Genomic DNA, 18,049 nt, shown 5'->3' on the forward strand with positions numbered 1-18,049 from the left:
AAATGGTGCTTCACGTGGTAGAGTAGTGACGCGCGCCCTTGCGGCGGCTGATTTGCTACACAATCGTAATGTTAATACACCGACTTTACTAGTTACTATATTATAAACCAAGTCTCAAGTAATTACGGTTCTCCTACTCGAAAAGGCTGAGATAAAATATGTAATGAAACGATTGGCGAATATTATTGTAGGCATTATTCTTCATGGCGCATAGGTCAGTGACGTAACAGAAAACAATGTTCGTAACCTGTGTGCGATGTAGATACGATAGCTTTTTCTATATTTCTATTGTACGAATAAGATTTTTACACGCAATTACTTATAAATTTACTGTATATTTTATACGTACTATTTACCGACAGAGACAACAATTTTTGTATCAAATTGAAGCGCAATGTTCTCAAATGATTTCAATTAATATTATGTATGCTCATGTAAAATATATTTAATATATAATAGATGTGCGCAGGTAAAGACCGTGTATAGATTGAGCACATTGTAATCATTGACTAACCGTGGGTTTCTGAAATGAAAATCACCGTTTAATACAAAATGTTATCTCGGTTTTGTCAAAGATAATGACGGAGATGACGATTTGTTTTATACAGAGATTTAGGTCTCGGAAATCAACGGTAAGTATACTTTATCTAAGTAACTTTGACTTAGCTGTCATTTTAATTTTTTACTAAATGTTTAATGAAAATTATTCAAAATTTAGTTTTATAGTTTTCAAGGAGTATCTATTATTTAAAAGTTGCTTAGTTTGTTATTTTGGAAAGTTGCATAATTTTATTCTGTGGCTTGTTAGTTCCTGTTTTAATTTTTCTTAGATTAAAATTAATAGTAACGTTATTTACGGCTCAAACATTAAATGTTAATAATAAACTTTAAAATGGCAGGTAAGGTTCAAATATAAATAAAGCAACATATTACAATCTTGTTATTAACTTCTCGCCATTCCTTGTTCATAGTTATATATATTTTCGTTGAAATTTTTATAGACACATATTTTTGTACTTTTATGTTTTATCTCAGTGTGTTGAAATCGAAAATAAGAATCGTTTTATATTTTCTGTAAATGTGGGGTTTTTATATTTAAATCGTATTAAATATCGCACAAAATCCATAATCAAATCTAATCAGTATCAAATTAATAAAGCTTACGTACTTGATATTACTCGCTATACTTACCTTGGTTATCCCTTCTTAAACAAACCGTGAAAATAATAGGCCTCTGTTAAAATTTCATTTACATATAATTGCCCCACAAAACATATTTATATCGTGTTGATAAAATTGTAAACATGCGAAACATTGAAGCAGTAAATTAGGTGACGTAAATAATGTCTAAAATGTTTGAGCCTTTTTCAACAATACCATTGTCCTTTATAGACATTTTTTCTATATCAAAACTAGACATCTTAATGAATATGGTTAATATCTTTATAGTTCTTAACATCAAAACTAGCTTAAGCTCTTTATAAACATCAAAGGACAATGTATTGGAAAGAAACATCAAGCAGTAAATAAAATTTTGTAATTGTAAATAAATCCAGCGAAGCATGTTAACTGTATATCATCAAATCTTATATTGTTAATATATTATGTACCTATATACTATTATTTATAAAACTTACATAACATTTAATAAGTACAACTTACTCAACTATGGTACATCAGCGTAAGCAATATTTTATCACGACATTGTATCAATAACTTCTACGATTGTTTATACGAAGCAAATGTACACCTCCTTATTGGGGTAAACAGTAATTGTTTAACACGCCTCAAATATCTATAAATATTGTAAAGGCCTGTAATTTTGTACACCTCGATCAATAATTATTTTACATCACCAAATCCAATTAAAACAGATGATAAATCTTTAAAAATAGTTTCCTTTCAACCTTTTTTTTATTTTATCTCCAAAATGAGTGCATATAATTTTAATAAAACAACTAAAAAAACTTCATCATCCTCGTGTGAATTATTTAAGACTAGCAGTAATGTTTTCAAAGTTAAATTGTATGATTAGAGTGAATCAAATAACAAACGTGCAAATAAAAAACACTATTCTGTAATAATATTTTATTTCTTCAAAAAATATATATATTAAAAACTAAAATATAGCATTTATAATATTACATTTCTTCGCTGTGAGCTTTTTGGCCTGACTTGAACAAGGGATTCCATCTGGTTGGATTATTCACAAAATATTCTATTTGCATAACTTAAGAAGAAGCTTCTGGTGTGAGAATTGCGTCAGGTGCGTTGCATTTTTTGAGATGGGTTCTCATGTTCGAAGACTGAGTAAAGGCGAGTTTACATCTTGGACAAGAATAAGGTTTGGCCCCGGTGTGAAAATTAAGATGTGACTTTAAGTGATGCTTCTTTGTAAATGATTTGGGACACAACGAACACGAGAAAGGCTTGACTCCTGTAAACAAAATAAAATTAATTTTACAATCTCCTACATCTCCATCCAACAATCAATAATTTCGTTGCTTTTATTAGTAAAACTAAACAATGTATGTGTAAGATGTATATGTACACTAATGCGAGTCTTCTGTAGTATCCTCGGGCATTTTGGACTTTTTCTGGCTACTGTCGGCGTAAAAAATTGTGAAAATTCCTCAATGCGCAGTCGCGAAAATACTCCAGCATTATAGCAAAAGTTTCCATTTCAATCCGTAGTAACCTTTGAAATAAACGCCTGTTCATATCATTGCAGCAAAATTACAAATGTGCAACTTTTTTTATTTTACTGTGTCATCGCTGAATAAACTTAAAATTTGTAACACATTTAAGTAGTTTTTCGATAGTTTTAATGTAAAAAGCTTTCTTACTGACCAGTATGCAGTCTTAAATGAAGGGTCATATTGGAGCGATCTGCGAACCGACGATCACAGTGCGGGCAGGCGTAGGGCCGTTCACCGGAGTGCGTACGCGCATGTTGCTTCAGTAACATCTTGCGTGAAAATGCTTTGCCGCATTCACCGCACACATGTGGCTTTACACCTGGAAGTAACAAACGAACAACTCACGTCCGTGGCCTAAAGTTATTCACATAGAGTACTTATTGCCTTTTGATGCAGTCCAAGCCCACCTACTCGTATGTCGACTCTTCCACGGGTTACGGGTGTTAGTAAAATCACCCATTTTTTATTCGATTGACATTTTTAGCGCTTAATAATTTATCAAATTATTTATTAGTATAGTCATGCCTTTTTTTACTATCGTCTGGACCATTTTAAGAGAATCATTATTACATTGACCCGCCGATGTGCGTCAACTATTCAAGAGTTCCTTTTACATTTGCGTCACAGGTTGATATTTTGTTTATCATCTTGAAAGCACCGAACATTATGACGCAAGCAAATAGACCGGACAATACTTTTAAAGTCTAAAGATTTTTCAAATCATTAGACTTGTCAAGGACTTCGCATCAATAATAGCCTTTATCATAACAAAGTATAAGTGAATATTTAAAATTTAGAACATGTAAGGAAAGATATAATATTTGAAAAGACCATTAAAAGACCAAGATTAGTGAAGAGATTTTCCGCAAATAATATTAGTACACAAAATCATTTTGTCATCTTTTAGGACAGCAAGTTGCTGTATATGTATTCACCGAAGTGAATCGATATTAGTATAATAGTTTTCAGATATCTTGGCGGCTTTTAACTTCGCGCGAGTCGCTGCGCAGATCACAATATTAGGTGTAGCGGGGCGTAGTGGGATGCAGGTGAGGGCACTGCGCATCGATGGCCTTGGGCTGCCAAGACATTTGAACAGGCTTATACTTTTTGTACTTAAATATATTTCATTCAGAAACCTCTTCGAAAAGATGAAACAGTTATCACAATTTAAAGCTTCTTTTCGAAGTGAGTGAATTACGACGAAATTATATTAGTCTTAGACATACGTTATAAACTACAATTTACGTGCCATAGTTTTTCGAATTAATAATTCATCACATACATTAAAATATTCAGACAGTAAAGTATACATTTCAATTAGTTAGTAAAACTATTATTATTTATTGGTGTTATGGAAACACGCTAACGTGGCGTCAACAGAAACATTCGCCATGAGTAAACAGGTTTTATAAACCTAAAAACGCTTTATTAAACTTAATTGCCATAAAATGACGTGTAGACCTCAAATTCACACTTTTTTTTACTAACCACACTATGATTTTAAGTATTACCCATTGGTTGTGGTCGCCTATTGTTTGAAATTATAATTGATAATTTTTTTATTAAAATGTCTATGCAATTCTTATCTATATTAATTTTAAGTGTGTCTTTCATGTTTTTCCTTTCTAAGGAAATTGCGAGAATGGCTACAAAATTTTCACTTTATAAATATAATTATAGTTTAGTAACTGTTTATTTACCTGTGTGTATCCTAACATGCATATTATAAGCCACTCGCTGGTTGAACGACTTTGGACACATTGAACACTTGTATTCCTTCCTATTTCTGAAACAAATTTTCGCTTTTTCTGTACTTTATACTGATTTTGCTGACCAAAGCACGGAGAGTTGTGCAAGAATTTGACTCGAAGCGAATTAACTTAATGTTTTTAAAAACTAAAGCTTTCAAATCAGCAAAAAAATTCTCTTTAATCTCTACAAACATCAGAATTAAGTTTATTCAGATTTTTTTTAAGATGTAAAAACATTTTCAGTCTTACCTGTGTATTTTCATATGGCTACTCAGATATCCTCTATCGTTAAAGTATTTCCCGCAGACAGGACAAGTAGTAGCGAACTCTTTAGTGCCGCGATGCACCGACATGTGATATTTAAAATTGCGGAGTTGCGAAAAGGTTTTATAACATTCTCCGCAACTGTATCTAGTCATAGATGTATGCCGACGCATGTGCGTTGTAAAAGATTCCTCACTCGAGAACACCTGAAAGACAAATAAACAAATCAAGTACAATTATTGACCATGTGGTAACAACATATTCAAATAAACCTTTAATAAAGGAATTTACTGGAAAGGAAAATAATAGTGGACACAATAACAGTAGACTAAGTAAAGAGCTTCCATAAACCAACAACAAAACTATTGGATCTAGAACCGCAACTGTTTAACGAACAACTGAGGATGCAAAATCCATATAAGGCAAAGTAATCTACGTCGACCATATTGTGTGTTTTTTCTTCGGGTGACTTCGTTTACTAAAATTGTAATGTTCAATGTAAAATAAAAAAGAACTTGTAGATGTTTGGAACATTGTCCTTATCCATGGGTATCGCCAAGGGGGAGATAGGGGACTGCTGCCCCCCTCTAGATAATCTAAAAATTGTAAAATAGTTAGATATAAAATAGTACAAAATAATCTTAAATGTCTAAAATCCCAATATATAACTCAAAAACTTCATAAAGATGTTATCAACGTGTTGTTTTTTTTACATTCCCTTTGAAATTAGAAAAATAATTTTAAGTACTGTCTCCTAGATCTAGCCTAGATCATCTACTAGCAACCCCCTAGTCTGTATCCGTATGGAAATAAGAGTAGAAACTAGATCTTAATGTCTAGTCTAATGCATCAATCTTTGGTAACTGACATTTTTAAAACATTGAAAATACCGACCTGGTTACAAGCTGTGCATTTCAAGTCTCTAGCGCTCAGACGACGAGAACGTGATTTTGCTGCATCTTTAATTTCACTATTTGAATCGTTTTTCGTAACATCAATCGTACTCGAGGAAAGTTCTTCGTTTATGTTATTATTTTTATCACTACCGACATCAAGATGACTCTGGAAGTGCATAATGTTTTATTTTTTAGGGATGAGTCATATTAAAATAAAATATGTAGATTGGAATATAAATAATATAGCCTGGAAGCCAAAGCAGGTCTTTTTCTTACCTTAGCCAAAATGACTGGAAAAGTTTCAACGGTTTTTCTACGAAATGGCTTGTAGTAATAAGGTAACCGAGGGATCCAAGGACTTTCTAGCACTTCATTTAGGATAACTTCTCGTGTCGTTATTTTTTTTAAATCCAAACTCTTGTAATTAATCTCATTTTTTGTATGTATTCGTTCGTTGAATTCTTTTATAGAAGAACTATCCACAAATTTATTTCTTGTAAAGAGACAATTGACACCGTCTGATTTAGGTGACATTCTTAAGTCTAATGTGGAACTTTCTGATCTGATTGAATAATTGTTATTGAAATTTAAAGGCAAGTGTAAACTATTCACCCACAATTCTTTTTCGCGTCTATCTTCAGTTAAAACTTTTTCATCAACTTTACTTCTATTAATTTTAACAAACGATTGTTTCGTACAGTTTTTTAAAACTTCATAGTTTTCATGTGAAGTGAGAGGTCTGTTAGACGTCGGTGATACGTACGATCTTAGTTCAGACACAATCTCATGTGTCTCAGCGAGTGTGGTAGGATGGACGGCATTAGCATTCTTGAAAAGAACAGATGTCGACCCACGATAACGCTCATTTGATATTGCCAGCACGCCCGCCCCCAGACCGTTACTACAACCGTTCCGAGCATATGTCTCAATAAATAAATCACGTAGCAACGAGCCTCTTTGTCGGTCTTTACATTGCACTACATCACCAGCAGATGAACTAAACTTTTCACTCCGAGTCCGGATTTGTTTATCTCCGAAATCGAAACCATTTAACGAATATTGTACCTTATACATGATACTTTCAACGCCTTTCTTCAAATTAGCATTAGCATACTCGCACTCGCTATTCGCATCCGAACACGTTGTATCATCATTCATCGCCAGATATTTTTCTTGATACTCATAGCTAAGATCTACACGTGATTTTTCCATAACATTACTAATTTTAATCAAATATTGGGGATCAATATAAATCTTCAAATTTCTAATGATATCCAAAAATTCGTTAAGTTGACGTCGTTGTATAACAACTTCGCCGTGATAAATATAGTACAGAACGGATGATAAAGCATCGAGATCAAATTCTGGCAAGATAATATAAGCTGGCGAGTCTTTTGCTGGACACGAGAGAAGTACTTCCTGAAAGAAAATATAAATATATGATCAATATTAAAAAAATATCACTAAACGTTTAACTTAGACATGGAAATAAATTGTCATCTTTCTACATATCTTAATACGTGATTTATTAATAACCGAAAAGCTTTACCTTACTTTACTTACCCTTAGATAGGAGCTAACACTGGCGAGGACTGCGCGGTGTGCACTGAAACTGCGTCCGCCGCACATCAACCGCACGTCGGACCACTCGCCGCTCGACAGCCATTCGCACATCTGTTGCCATTGCCAAAGAATATGTAACAAATAAAAAAATACAGTCGAATTGAAAACCTCCTTCTTTTTGAAGTCGGATAAAAATGCAAACAGTTAGTCTAATTAAAAGAGGTGGAAACTGAGGTAAAGCAGCTACAATGTCTATCAACTATTCGCAGCAATCGTAGGAATTCAGATACATAATAAAACTTTACAAAACAAATGAATTTGTTTTTTTTTATAGAATTTCTCGTATGAGATTATTTGAAATTTTACTTTTCTAGTCTAATGAGACTAGAAAAGTAAAATTTAAATATTTCAATATTTCTATAATGTTTGCTGTGTTAAACGAAATAAAGCTAATTTTCTATCAGTTATGAACATACTACGAAATTTCGAAGTATAAACTCCAACATATGTATTAATAAAATAACACCGGAAATAAACATTTTAAATACAATTATTTCTTTTTTGTCTTATTACATCGAAATGTATACCGGATGACCGCAATCGGTAGATGCGTGGTGTCGTTTCGTGAACAAACACGCCATGTTTGCGGCACACTTTAATAATTCTTTGTCGCACGTACAAATACACATTACCCCTGGCTGGTACTGAGATGCGGCCAACAACTAGCTGGAGTCTGTACGTTAGCATAGCTAAATTAACTAAACACATACGTATAACCAGGTTAACGTATTTAAAGTGGCATCAAATGTGAAAGCGTTGATCAAATAAATCTGCTCAAATAAAGGGGAATCTAAACGATTCCTAGTTTTTTAGTTTTAGAAACTTAATTGTAAAATTAAACTTTTGACATATCCATTACCGTAATTTTTAAACTGTGAACCTATTTGTGAAACTGTGATTAATTGTGATATTTAAAACACGCTACTTACAAACCTTCAGGTTTTACTGCACTGTTTTACATGTAAAGAGACAGGCAAAAGTTTGGTATGTAGGCAGAACTGAAAACTGTGCAGTTAAATTGATAGTTATCCTTTGGCATTCACATGTAAGGTTGCAAACTGAGCAGTTAAAACTGAAGGTTTGTAGCAGACTTATGTTTTAGTGATGATAATTCTAAGAAACCACCAAATTTTATTTGCAAATTGAAATAACGTTGTAAAGATAAGGATATTGAAAGTACCACCTTAAAATATTTTTTTTTAACCGATGGCATTCCACTGGACTTTACTTTATATATAGACTGAATTTGAATTAATTCATTAAAACAAATCACATATGGTGATTATTTATATATAACTGGTGCTCCATAATAACAATGAAGAACAAGCTTAACTACCCTGCAACTAAATACTATATGTGAATTATGTTGTTTCCATTACATAACTAGCGTAATACATACAAAATATTTTACATAAATTGTAAAGATATATTATATTATTATTGTTCACAAATCGATAAAAAAGTTCTCACATCCCTTCCTTCATTTGTAGCTGTCGCTACGCAGTTTTCATATGAGGTAAGTTTTTAAGTCACATTATTGGATTTATTTTCTTTCAACATACTTAAAGAGAGTTTGTTATAAGTAGAGTAATAGTGACATAAAAATATTATTTATCGTAATTAACTTTTTAAATAAAGTTTTAAGAATTTTTTTAAATGTATTAATAAGCTACTTCGTTGAAAAACATTAAAAAACAAGTGAATTACATAAAAATGCACCGACATATTATAAAATATCTTACCGTTAAGTTTTAAAAATTAATAAATCGCACATTTTAACACTATTTTACTTAGTTTATATACGCGGTTTGCTTGTAACTTTGTCACTGCACGGAAACTTAAACGAACGGACAACTTCCATCCACTTCACTCAGTGGTTGTAAGCCGATTGACCTAAGCTCTACGATAAAACCAACCGCAACCTTTCCAGTAGTCTTAATCCAACTGTTTCAATTCAGGCTTTCGTTTAATTAGGGTGAAACACATGGAACAGCAATTTTATTTAAAATAATGTGCAGAAAATTAATTATTATTCCTACAAATTGAATCTATATGATTACCATTTACATTATATCTAGAATAAACTATGGACTTTAAATGATTAGCAATATACTTAGAATAAATGTAAAAACATCAATATTTATCCACTATTCGTTTTTTAAAAGGTTGATTAGAAGATTGTGATTTACTTCGGCAGTGTATTCTAACGGACGACCGCAACGAGTCTGACATGCTTTAGGTATATATAAGCTAGCAAATATTAAATATAAATATTGTTTAGGTGTATCAAATAAATATTTTTAATGTAAATAATTTTATACATATATTATTCGCCAATTTTCCAGGACACATTTTCGAGGCTGATAAACGCCATCTCTTGACGAGCTTTACTTAAACAAGTGCCAAAAGATCACGAGTATTTTGATTGCCCTTATATGGCACTCAATAATAACAATATATTTTTAATGAAATAAACGCAAAATTAAACATGAAAACTACAAAAAATACTAGCTGTCGCCCGCGACTCCGTCCGCGCGCAGTTAAAAAAACTAAATGGGGGGTTATGAAAAATAGATGTTGGCCGATTCCTACTGAATATGCTCACAAAATTTCATGAGAATCGGTCAAGCCGTTTCGGAGGCGTTCAAGTTCGAACCCCGTGACACGAGAATTTTATATATTAGACTAGCTGTCGCCCGCGACTCCGTCCGCGCGCAGTTAAAAAAAAATTAATAGAGGTATGAAAAATAGATGTTGGCCGATTCTCAGACCTACTGAATATGCTCACAAAATTTCATGAGAATCGGTCAAGCCGTTTCGGAGGAGTATGGCAACAATAACTGTGACACGAGAATTTTATATATTAGATTACAATATATTAACGGTACATATCTTTTCTCTGTCCTTTACTTTATTAAACAGTGTGAGAAAAAAAACACGGGCATAAATGTAATTAAGCTTTCTTTTCTCATTAAAAACTAAAGCACAGAGTTCAAAGGCCAGTCATAAGTGTTTTATAACGAAACGTTTACCAAGTAAAAACTGGAATTAGTGATTTGCTAAGAAATTAAGCTTATAATGTCTATGTTGAGGTTCTTGGAATGCGCTGGTGATATAAGCATATTTTAATGATAAAATCTTGATGTTATTAAGCACTCTAGTAGGTATAGTATTTAATATAATTTAAACACAAAACTACTCATTTACATTTGAGTGGGAAACATAGAAGTGATAAGATGCGGTTTCCATAGGGTAATAGGGTATTATATAAAAATTATATTATGTAAGTAGTGGCCTGCTTACTGACCTTTGTTATGATGTGTACTGTACCAAGTTTAACGTCGAACATACATACACTGAGTACGTAGTGTTACGGGAAACATGTTACATTACATCTAACTTTTTCAATATAAAAAAAAGTATCCAGGTAAACGAAAAAAGGTTGATGGCAATTTTGTTTATAAAATCGTCGTGTATATCACATCCGCTGTTGTAAAATTGAGATCTTCAGAGAAAAAAGCATTATTGAATGTTAGTAGAATGAGGCTAATGTATGAGATCTCTGAGTACTTCTCGTCAACATATACATATAACTTATACTTCAGCGTCGTTGTGTATAATATGGTTAGTGTAGGAAAGCTTGTCAAAAAACCACGAAAGGACTATTAAGCAGGTAGATCCATTTTACGATAGTATGCTAATGTGGACTCATAGTAAGTAGGTATAACTATTTCCATGACAAATGAATGGCGTTATATGAAGCAAAATGTGCTAAATGTCTGTAAAGTATAATTTATTTTTTTTACTTTTTATTTGAGTGTGAGAAAATATAACAAAGTGTAAGGGAGAGGGTAACAAGGGAAGAAAAAAATAATTTAAGTTTCATTGAACATATTACTGTCCATATAATCTAAATGATCATTACTTTGCACATATGAATTGAAATAACTACCAGAACTGGTATCATAGTCATATTTACTACAAATACAATAGCATATACTTTTTCCACAAGTTCTACATTTACTTGAGTGCTTCAATGTTATTTCATCAGAATATTGACATTCAATAAAGTCACCGATGTCATATTTTACAGGCAAGTCCCAATCACACAAAGGTAACAAATTAGTGATCAAAAACTGATCAACACTTTCAAATGTACTTAAGTTGTTGAAAACTTGTTTTTGTTGTCTTGACAATACTTTCTCAAGCATAAAAACTAAATGATGATGGTAACATTGAAATGTTATTTTATCTTTATATTTGTTTTTAATGTCCATCCACAACTTAACACAGCTGACTGGAGTTGTTTTTGCTCCACTAAACAGTGCAGGATTAACTAATAATCCACTTGCTGCCATTACACCATTACAGTTGGTTTGATCATACAAATTATCCGCATCAAATAATGTTTTTATACCCCCATTTACAATCACCGGTACTGTAACTGAATCACAAACAATCCTCAATGCATGAACATCAATATCTTCACTACTTTTCTGAACAGGTGTTCTTCCATGTACTGTAAGAAATGTTACACCACAATTTTCCAATTGTTGACATAATGAGATAGTCTTTTTAAGTTCATCCAATATTCTTATCTTTACTGACACACTGAAATTAGTAGGAAGACTATTCTTGATACTTTTCACAAGTTCATGAATTACTTCTGGCTTAGATAATAATGCACAGCCATAACCATCTTTCATTGCCCACCTTTGAGGACAACCACAATTTAAATCTACCCCATCTGCATAGGCATACACCAGTTTTGAGGCATCCAAAAAATCATTTATATCATTAGCTGCAAATTGTACTATCAGTGGAGAATCATTTACAGTTGTTGTAAATTCATTTGAACGAGCTTTAGCATTCTGACAAAATGAATCAGCTAAAATCATTGGGGTGAAAGTCAAATCTGTATCATAACTGAAACAAAAAATAAATTAAGTTTTATTGAAAAAAGTTATATAATAAAAAATTAAGTTTAATTTCTACTCCAAATTTTCAGATTTCAAGTTTCTTTTCTTTCAAATTATTGTGTTAAATGTTTTTATTAGAAAATTCTGGTTGTAAAAAGTATAAAATGAAACAATAACACGAAAAAATTATTATTTGTTAAATAGATATGATAAACATTACAAACTTTCTCACGAGTGTTCGAAATTGTACTTTACTGTATCTGACCATAGGTGCACAAACATTCAAATAGTTCTGGTTAGCTTTAGTAGTAATAAATAACTGTGAAATATCATTTTTAACTTTCATTTTAGTGAGTTTTTGTCATTAATTAAATAACCTCTAAATCTAATCCAAAATTACATTGGATCAACCAAACATATTTGACATTGACAAGTTGACAACTAGGGATGGCGATCTCAAATCGATTAATCGAAGAATCGATTTCTCGGACCAAATAAATCGATTTTTTAAATCGATATGTCGTACTGAATCGATTCAGTGAATCGATATTTTACCCTTGAAAATCGACTTTCGGTTTTTTCTCTTATGGTAAAAAAAAAATATTTAGAATTAGCTGAATGTATTGAATGTGTGTATTGAATGTAATGAATATATGAATGTATTACGGCATTGCCAGTTAAAGGTTTAATTACTTTAAAATTCGCGAGATGGCGGTGTGCTTAGTTTTCGTTGCTTCTCTTTAGTAAAAAAAAAGTTACGTTGGTAATCTTTGACTTGGTTGATTGATATTGCGTCATTGTTTTGTCTTGTTATTATTTATTCATTTGTTTATATATATATATGCTTTGATTGGTTGATTGTTGTAATATACTGACCATATAATACCAAAATATATTCATTTTTCTGACCATGTAGCCTGTTCTCGAGCAATAAATAGAATAAATACTTCAATTTTAGATATTCAATCACAGCAACAACTTCCACAAAATAATAGTGAAGAATTTGACGTAATAGAAGTGTTCCCTGTGAGCGCCTTTTTTCGATTGCCGGCAATCGCAAGTGATGAGCGGAACCGCTTGGATCCCAGTAGACTTGACAAATTGTTGTTTTTAAAAAGCTTAGATATGAAGCATTGGAAACTATAAGCTATGTTATCTACTCTCTTAAATTTTTAATCTAACAAATGCATTTAGAAAATAAATATCTTCTTTTATATGTGATCTGATATTTTGATATGGTAATAAAAATAATTGTAATTATCGAATTCCCTGAACTAAAAAATTCCTGATTTTACTGATAAGAGATCCCAGAGATTATTTATTATGGTACCATTCTTGTTTTTCATAAAATGGATTTATATTTACATTATAAATACAAATTTGAAAAAAAATCGATTTTTTAGACCTCGATTTTTTTATGAATCGATTTATCAGGTTACGATTCGAATCGATTTAAAAATCGATCTTTTTTGGAAAGAATCGCCATCCCTATTGACAACCCAATCAAATATACCATAGATATCACAAGACAAGACTAAGCCAGTGAAAACTTTTCTCATCGGAGTAGGCTTTTTTTATTATCTCTGAAAATAAATAATCAAAAACAGACATTCCCAGTAAAGATAAATAAATGTTTTTTATATATATGTTTTGTATTTTCAATGAATCTTAAGAAATCCATTGTAGCCACAGTTGTGGCCGTTTTTCTCAGATGTTTTGTATTATATTAATTAGTAAAACAATTCTACGAAAGACTAGGCGGTATGGTCGAAAGACTACAGCCTGCGCCATGGGCGAAAAAAAAAATAGTAACACAATAAAGAAAATGGAACGTCAATCAATGTCACTTGAACTGTCACCATCACCAACCAAATCAATTCAATCAATTTCAATTTCTGTCCATTGCATTTCCATTTCCATAAGATTTTTAAGGTACTTCAATCTTTCACTTACATCATGACAGAAAATACTATAGATATAGGTGTTTTAGAAGAGAAACCCGGCTGGCTTTTGCATCCAAGGTTTTTTCCCAGTAAAGTAGGTGGAAAACCGGCATGGTTAGATCTCAAGAATTTATGTGCACCAGCCGATCTAACCTGTAAAAAGTGTAATGATCCTTTAATTTTTCTTTGCCAAGTACGTTTTCCATTAAATCTATATATTTATAAAGTAACGTCAATATTTTTAAATAATGTTATGTTTAAGGTATATGCTCCCTATGAAGAAAAAGATGATTGTTTTCACCGAACGATTTTTATATTTGTTTGTCGTAATGGTTCGTGTTGTCGACCAAATTGTACTGATAATTTCGTAGTCTTACGCTGTCAGTTGCCGCGTAAAAATGATTTCTATTCATTTGAACCTTACAAGGAAGACGAGCATGAGGTATTTACAAAATAAGCTTTATTGTACTAACGTAAATAACACGAAACTTTTCCTATAATACAACCTTGTTTTGACAGATTTTTTCAATGGAAGAATGGCCAAAGCTATGTAATGTTTGTGGAGTAAGAGGACCTTCACACTGTTCAAAATGCAAGAAGTCATACTACTGCAGTCGAAAACATCAAATATTAGATTGGCAAAAGGGTCATAAGGAAAATTGTCTAAAGCTACAGGTACTATTTTTTGTTGCAATTCTGAGCAGAGTATGGATGAATTTGTTTACCAGTTAAGTAATCAATTTATTTAAATCTTACAGACATGTGACAATGTTCCACTACCCAACTTTACTGTTACAGAAGCAGGAAAATCTATTTTATTCAAAGAATGGGAGCTTGTTGTAGATGCAGAAGATGAGGTAAATAGAAACATATGACAAAATTGCTTACAAAATTAATATCTATAAATTAGCTATTGATCAAAAGCAATAATGAATTTTGGGAACTTTGTTTTAATACTGCTTAAAAATTTTGTGTAAAACATACTCAATTTTTCAAGGAGGATGACAATGTTGTGGATGAAAATCAAGAGATGGAGAAATTGAGAAAGATGATGAATGAAAAGAGGGCTGGCACTTTAAGCAACATAAGTGAAAGTGAATTGGAACAATATACTAGAAATATGCCAGAGGACAAAGTATTTAATAAATTCAGCAAAAGGATTTCTAGACATCCTGAACAAGTGCTAAGATATGACAGAGGTGGAACCCCTTTGTGGATCACTGGTAACACAGAAGGTGCCTTAACTCACATTCCTAATTGCCATTATTGTAATGGGGAACGGCAATTTGAATTTCAGGTTTGTTTAGCTTCCGTATAATACAATCTTTGAAAACTCTAGTTTCATACCACTAAATGATGATTTTAGAGTAAGTTAATTAAGTCATTTATTGTTTTTTGCTTCAGGTAATGCCTCAACTTTTGAATTTTATTAATGTTGGTATTGACTTTAACAGCATTGATTGGGGCATATTAGCTGTATATTCATGCAAAAACAGTTGCAATATAGGTCCCTCATACAAAGAAGAGTTCATAATAAAACAAGATTTATGTCAATAATGTTTATTTTCTAACAAAATAAATATACATATCTAATTATCTTTCACTGGTTTCTTTCCGTAATCTTCAGCTAAGTATGTGAGTAGATCATTTAGGCCGCTAAACTCCGTCCTTGATTGTGGGGGGTTATTCTTAGGTAGAACTGGGAGCATGTTACCTACTTTCATTCTAAAATCTTTAAGCTGAAACAAAACAATATTACAATACAGAAGATCATAGTATTTTATAAAGAAAAAACAAAAACTTACATCTTTAGCTCCTGAAAGCTTCCATATGCCATAACACAAGCATGAGGTACCAGCTACAGCATAGAATGTACCCCAACCCAGGGCACGCAATGCTAAAATTGCTCCAGCATCTGCTAATTCCACACTGCTATGTAAGCCTATAAAGTTGTTTCAGATAATATTAAAGCATTCACTTCCAACATCTCAGTAGAATAGTAAAAAAAAATTTTAGTACCACCATTAACATTAGTAAACAATGAAGTCTATGTTTCAATATTCCAATTATACCACGATATATACCATGGTGATTAAAGTGTCTGTAAGAAATCCTATCTTACCCATATAAACATTATTTGACATAATATAACGATTTATCTGGTGCTAGTTTTAGACTTTAAATGTTAACCAAATATTACCTTTGTTAAAGTATTTTGGATCCGACTTTTTTGCAGCTGATAAAGTAGCACTAAAACCAACAAGGGCAGAAATCCCGGCTACAGATGCTAGGAATGCCCCGGCTATAAAAAGAAAGATATTGATTTTTTATTTCCTTAAAAAAACGTAGAAAGTTTTGTTACCTTTAATTCGCTGAAGTCTTTCTTCGTCTGCCATTGAACTCAGTTACCAATTAGTAGGGGCATGAATGATTTAAGAACGTTTTGGATTATACATTTTATGTTTATAAACCAATTTTTTTAATAACCTCTAACTCTCAAAAAAATATCAAAACAACACACACACTTAGGGATGGGCGTCGATTCAACGCATTAGTTGAATCAACTGTTGGTTGATTACCCTTCAACGTCTCAACCGTTAGCCGTGTTTAATTTAATTAGTTGAATTCAACGCAAATTTACGTAGGTACTGCATTTGGCGCCTTTTTACCTCTTGTCTTTGTTTATTGAATGTATGATAAATTAGTTGACAAACTAAACTAGTTTTTCGACTAGTTGACAAAAGCAAATTAACCGTTTCGTTGACGCCAAAACCGAAAACGACCCTGACTTCCTGTTAATCAACCTGTCAATGTCATTATAAGTATCAAAGATTAAGTATATTTGCAACCTGATTGCTTATTAAATTATGGTTTGTGCCTAAATATTTTCAAAACGAATTAAATATGAATATAGTCCGGTCGCGGAGCAGGAAGAATTTCGTACATTGAACTCGCATTACCTGTCTCTGTCGCTCCCGCGTAAATACAATGAGTCTCGCTCGCACAGAAACAAAGGCCGCCGTCCTCAGGGATTCTAAACCTTTAGTTTGTTTGTTTGCATAATAAAAATTTTATGGGCTCCGTTAGAAGGATTACCGAAAAGGTTAATTATTGGTTAGTTCGAAATGAACAATCGAAACGAATATTTGAAAGACGGAAGTGCAGGCATTCATCTATTTTATTGCCGGCTTTCCGATAATTAATTTTTGGTTTTAAAATATTATGAAAATGAATTCTTCACTTCTCGAAATTGAACAATAGAGCAAAGTAACAGTTACTCCGAAACAGAGGAATCAGATTCTGTTTTTTGATTTTTTATTATTAGATACTTGTCTAGATTTTTATTTTTACTTGTATTATTAAATCTAAATAAATGATTTATATAGTAATAACTATATTTTATAAGTTGGTAAATTTTCTTTCACTTTCAAATAATTCATGTAAACCGCACTTAATACAAAAACGTTTGGAACCTCTGTCAGTAGATAAAGAGGTCATTGTACGAAATTCTTCCTGCTCCGCGACCGGACTATAGCAATGTTTGATCAATATCCTAGTCCGTGGTCTACAAAAAAACGACGACCAGTAGTTTTTTGAGCACTTGATAATTTTTGTCATCTCTTAAATTTCGTGGACGATTTCGACAAGGAATTATTTCTTTAACCCCAAAAAAAAAATATGTACCCAGTGGAATTTCGTAAGTTTTATTCTAACATATTAAGTATGCTCTAGTGTAGAGTGTCCATTTAAATAAACATGTTAAGACTGATCTAAAATATAACAAATATATTTAAACTCAAAAATATTGGTCAGTGTGGTCACGCTCTAGTAAAATAAAAAAATTGCAACAGCCGGTTAGACATGTGCATCTGACGGTCTCGCGTTTGTTTAAGGAAATTATTCTAGAACAATATTAGTGAAAGAATTGGTCGAAGCCGAAATATTGATAAA

The 18,049-nt window shown here is 32.1% G+C and overlaps 4 protein-coding genes across 4 annotated transcripts; 1 reads left to right on the forward strand and 3 right to left on the reverse strand.

Annotated features, from left to right (window-relative positions):
- Positions 1–2,158: 2,158 nt before the first annotated feature.
- Positions 2,159–9,032, reverse strand: LOC106714769 (zinc finger protein 480-like). Its single transcript, XM_045678411.1, has 8 exons — positions 8,979–9,032; positions 7,177–7,287; positions 5,890–7,032; positions 5,612–5,779; positions 4,703–4,923; positions 4,403–4,488; positions 2,851–3,018; positions 2,159–2,437 (listed from the first exon to the last, which is right to left on the reverse strand). The coding sequence occupies exons 2-8, from the start codon at positions 7,285–7,287 to the stop codon at positions 2,232–2,234; spliced, it is 2,103 nt and encodes a 700-aa protein (XP_045534367.1). The 5' UTR covers positions 8,979–9,032; the 3' UTR covers positions 2,159–2,231.
- Positions 9,033–11,111: 2,079 nt separating this feature from the next.
- LOC106714768 (tRNA-dihydrouridine(20a/20b) synthase [NAD(P)+]-like) lies at positions 11,112–12,571 on the reverse strand. Its single transcript, XM_014507873.2, has 2 exons — positions 12,380–12,571; positions 11,112–12,162 (listed from the first exon to the last, which is right to left on the reverse strand). The coding sequence occupies exons 1-2, from the start codon at positions 12,499–12,501 to the stop codon at positions 11,112–11,114; spliced, it is 1,173 nt and encodes a 390-aa protein (XP_014363359.2). The 5' UTR covers positions 12,502–12,571.
- Positions 12,572–14,019: 1,448 nt separating this feature from the next.
- Positions 14,020–15,643, forward strand: LOC106714838 (programmed cell death protein 2; the record flags this gene model as incomplete). Its single annotated transcript, XM_014507954.2, has 6 exons — positions 14,020–14,291; positions 14,361–14,540; positions 14,618–14,773; positions 14,857–14,955; positions 15,096–15,395; positions 15,503–15,643. Coding segments are annotated over exons 1-6 (1,056 nt in total), but the record flags the coding sequence as incomplete, so codon positions are not given.
- A 44-nt stretch (positions 15,644–15,687) lies between these two features.
- On the reverse strand, positions 15,688–16,699 carry LOC106714839 (transmembrane protein 242). Its single transcript, XM_014507955.2, has 4 exons — positions 16,461–16,699; positions 16,299–16,400; positions 15,904–16,040; positions 15,688–15,837 (listed from the first exon to the last, which is right to left on the reverse strand). Exons 1-4 carry the CDS (start codon positions 16,492–16,494, stop codon positions 15,688–15,690), a joined length of 423 nt encoding a protein of 140 aa, XP_014363441.1. The 5' UTR covers positions 16,495–16,699.
- Between the last annotated feature and the right edge of the window lie 1,350 nt (positions 16,700–18,049).

The sequence above is a fragment of the Papilio machaon genome, chromosome 6 (genome assembly GCF_912999745.1).
Source record: "Papilio machaon chromosome 6, ilPapMach1.1, whole genome shotgun sequence".
Taxonomy (NCBI): Eukaryota; Metazoa; Arthropoda; class Insecta; order Lepidoptera; family Papilionidae; genus Papilio; species Papilio machaon.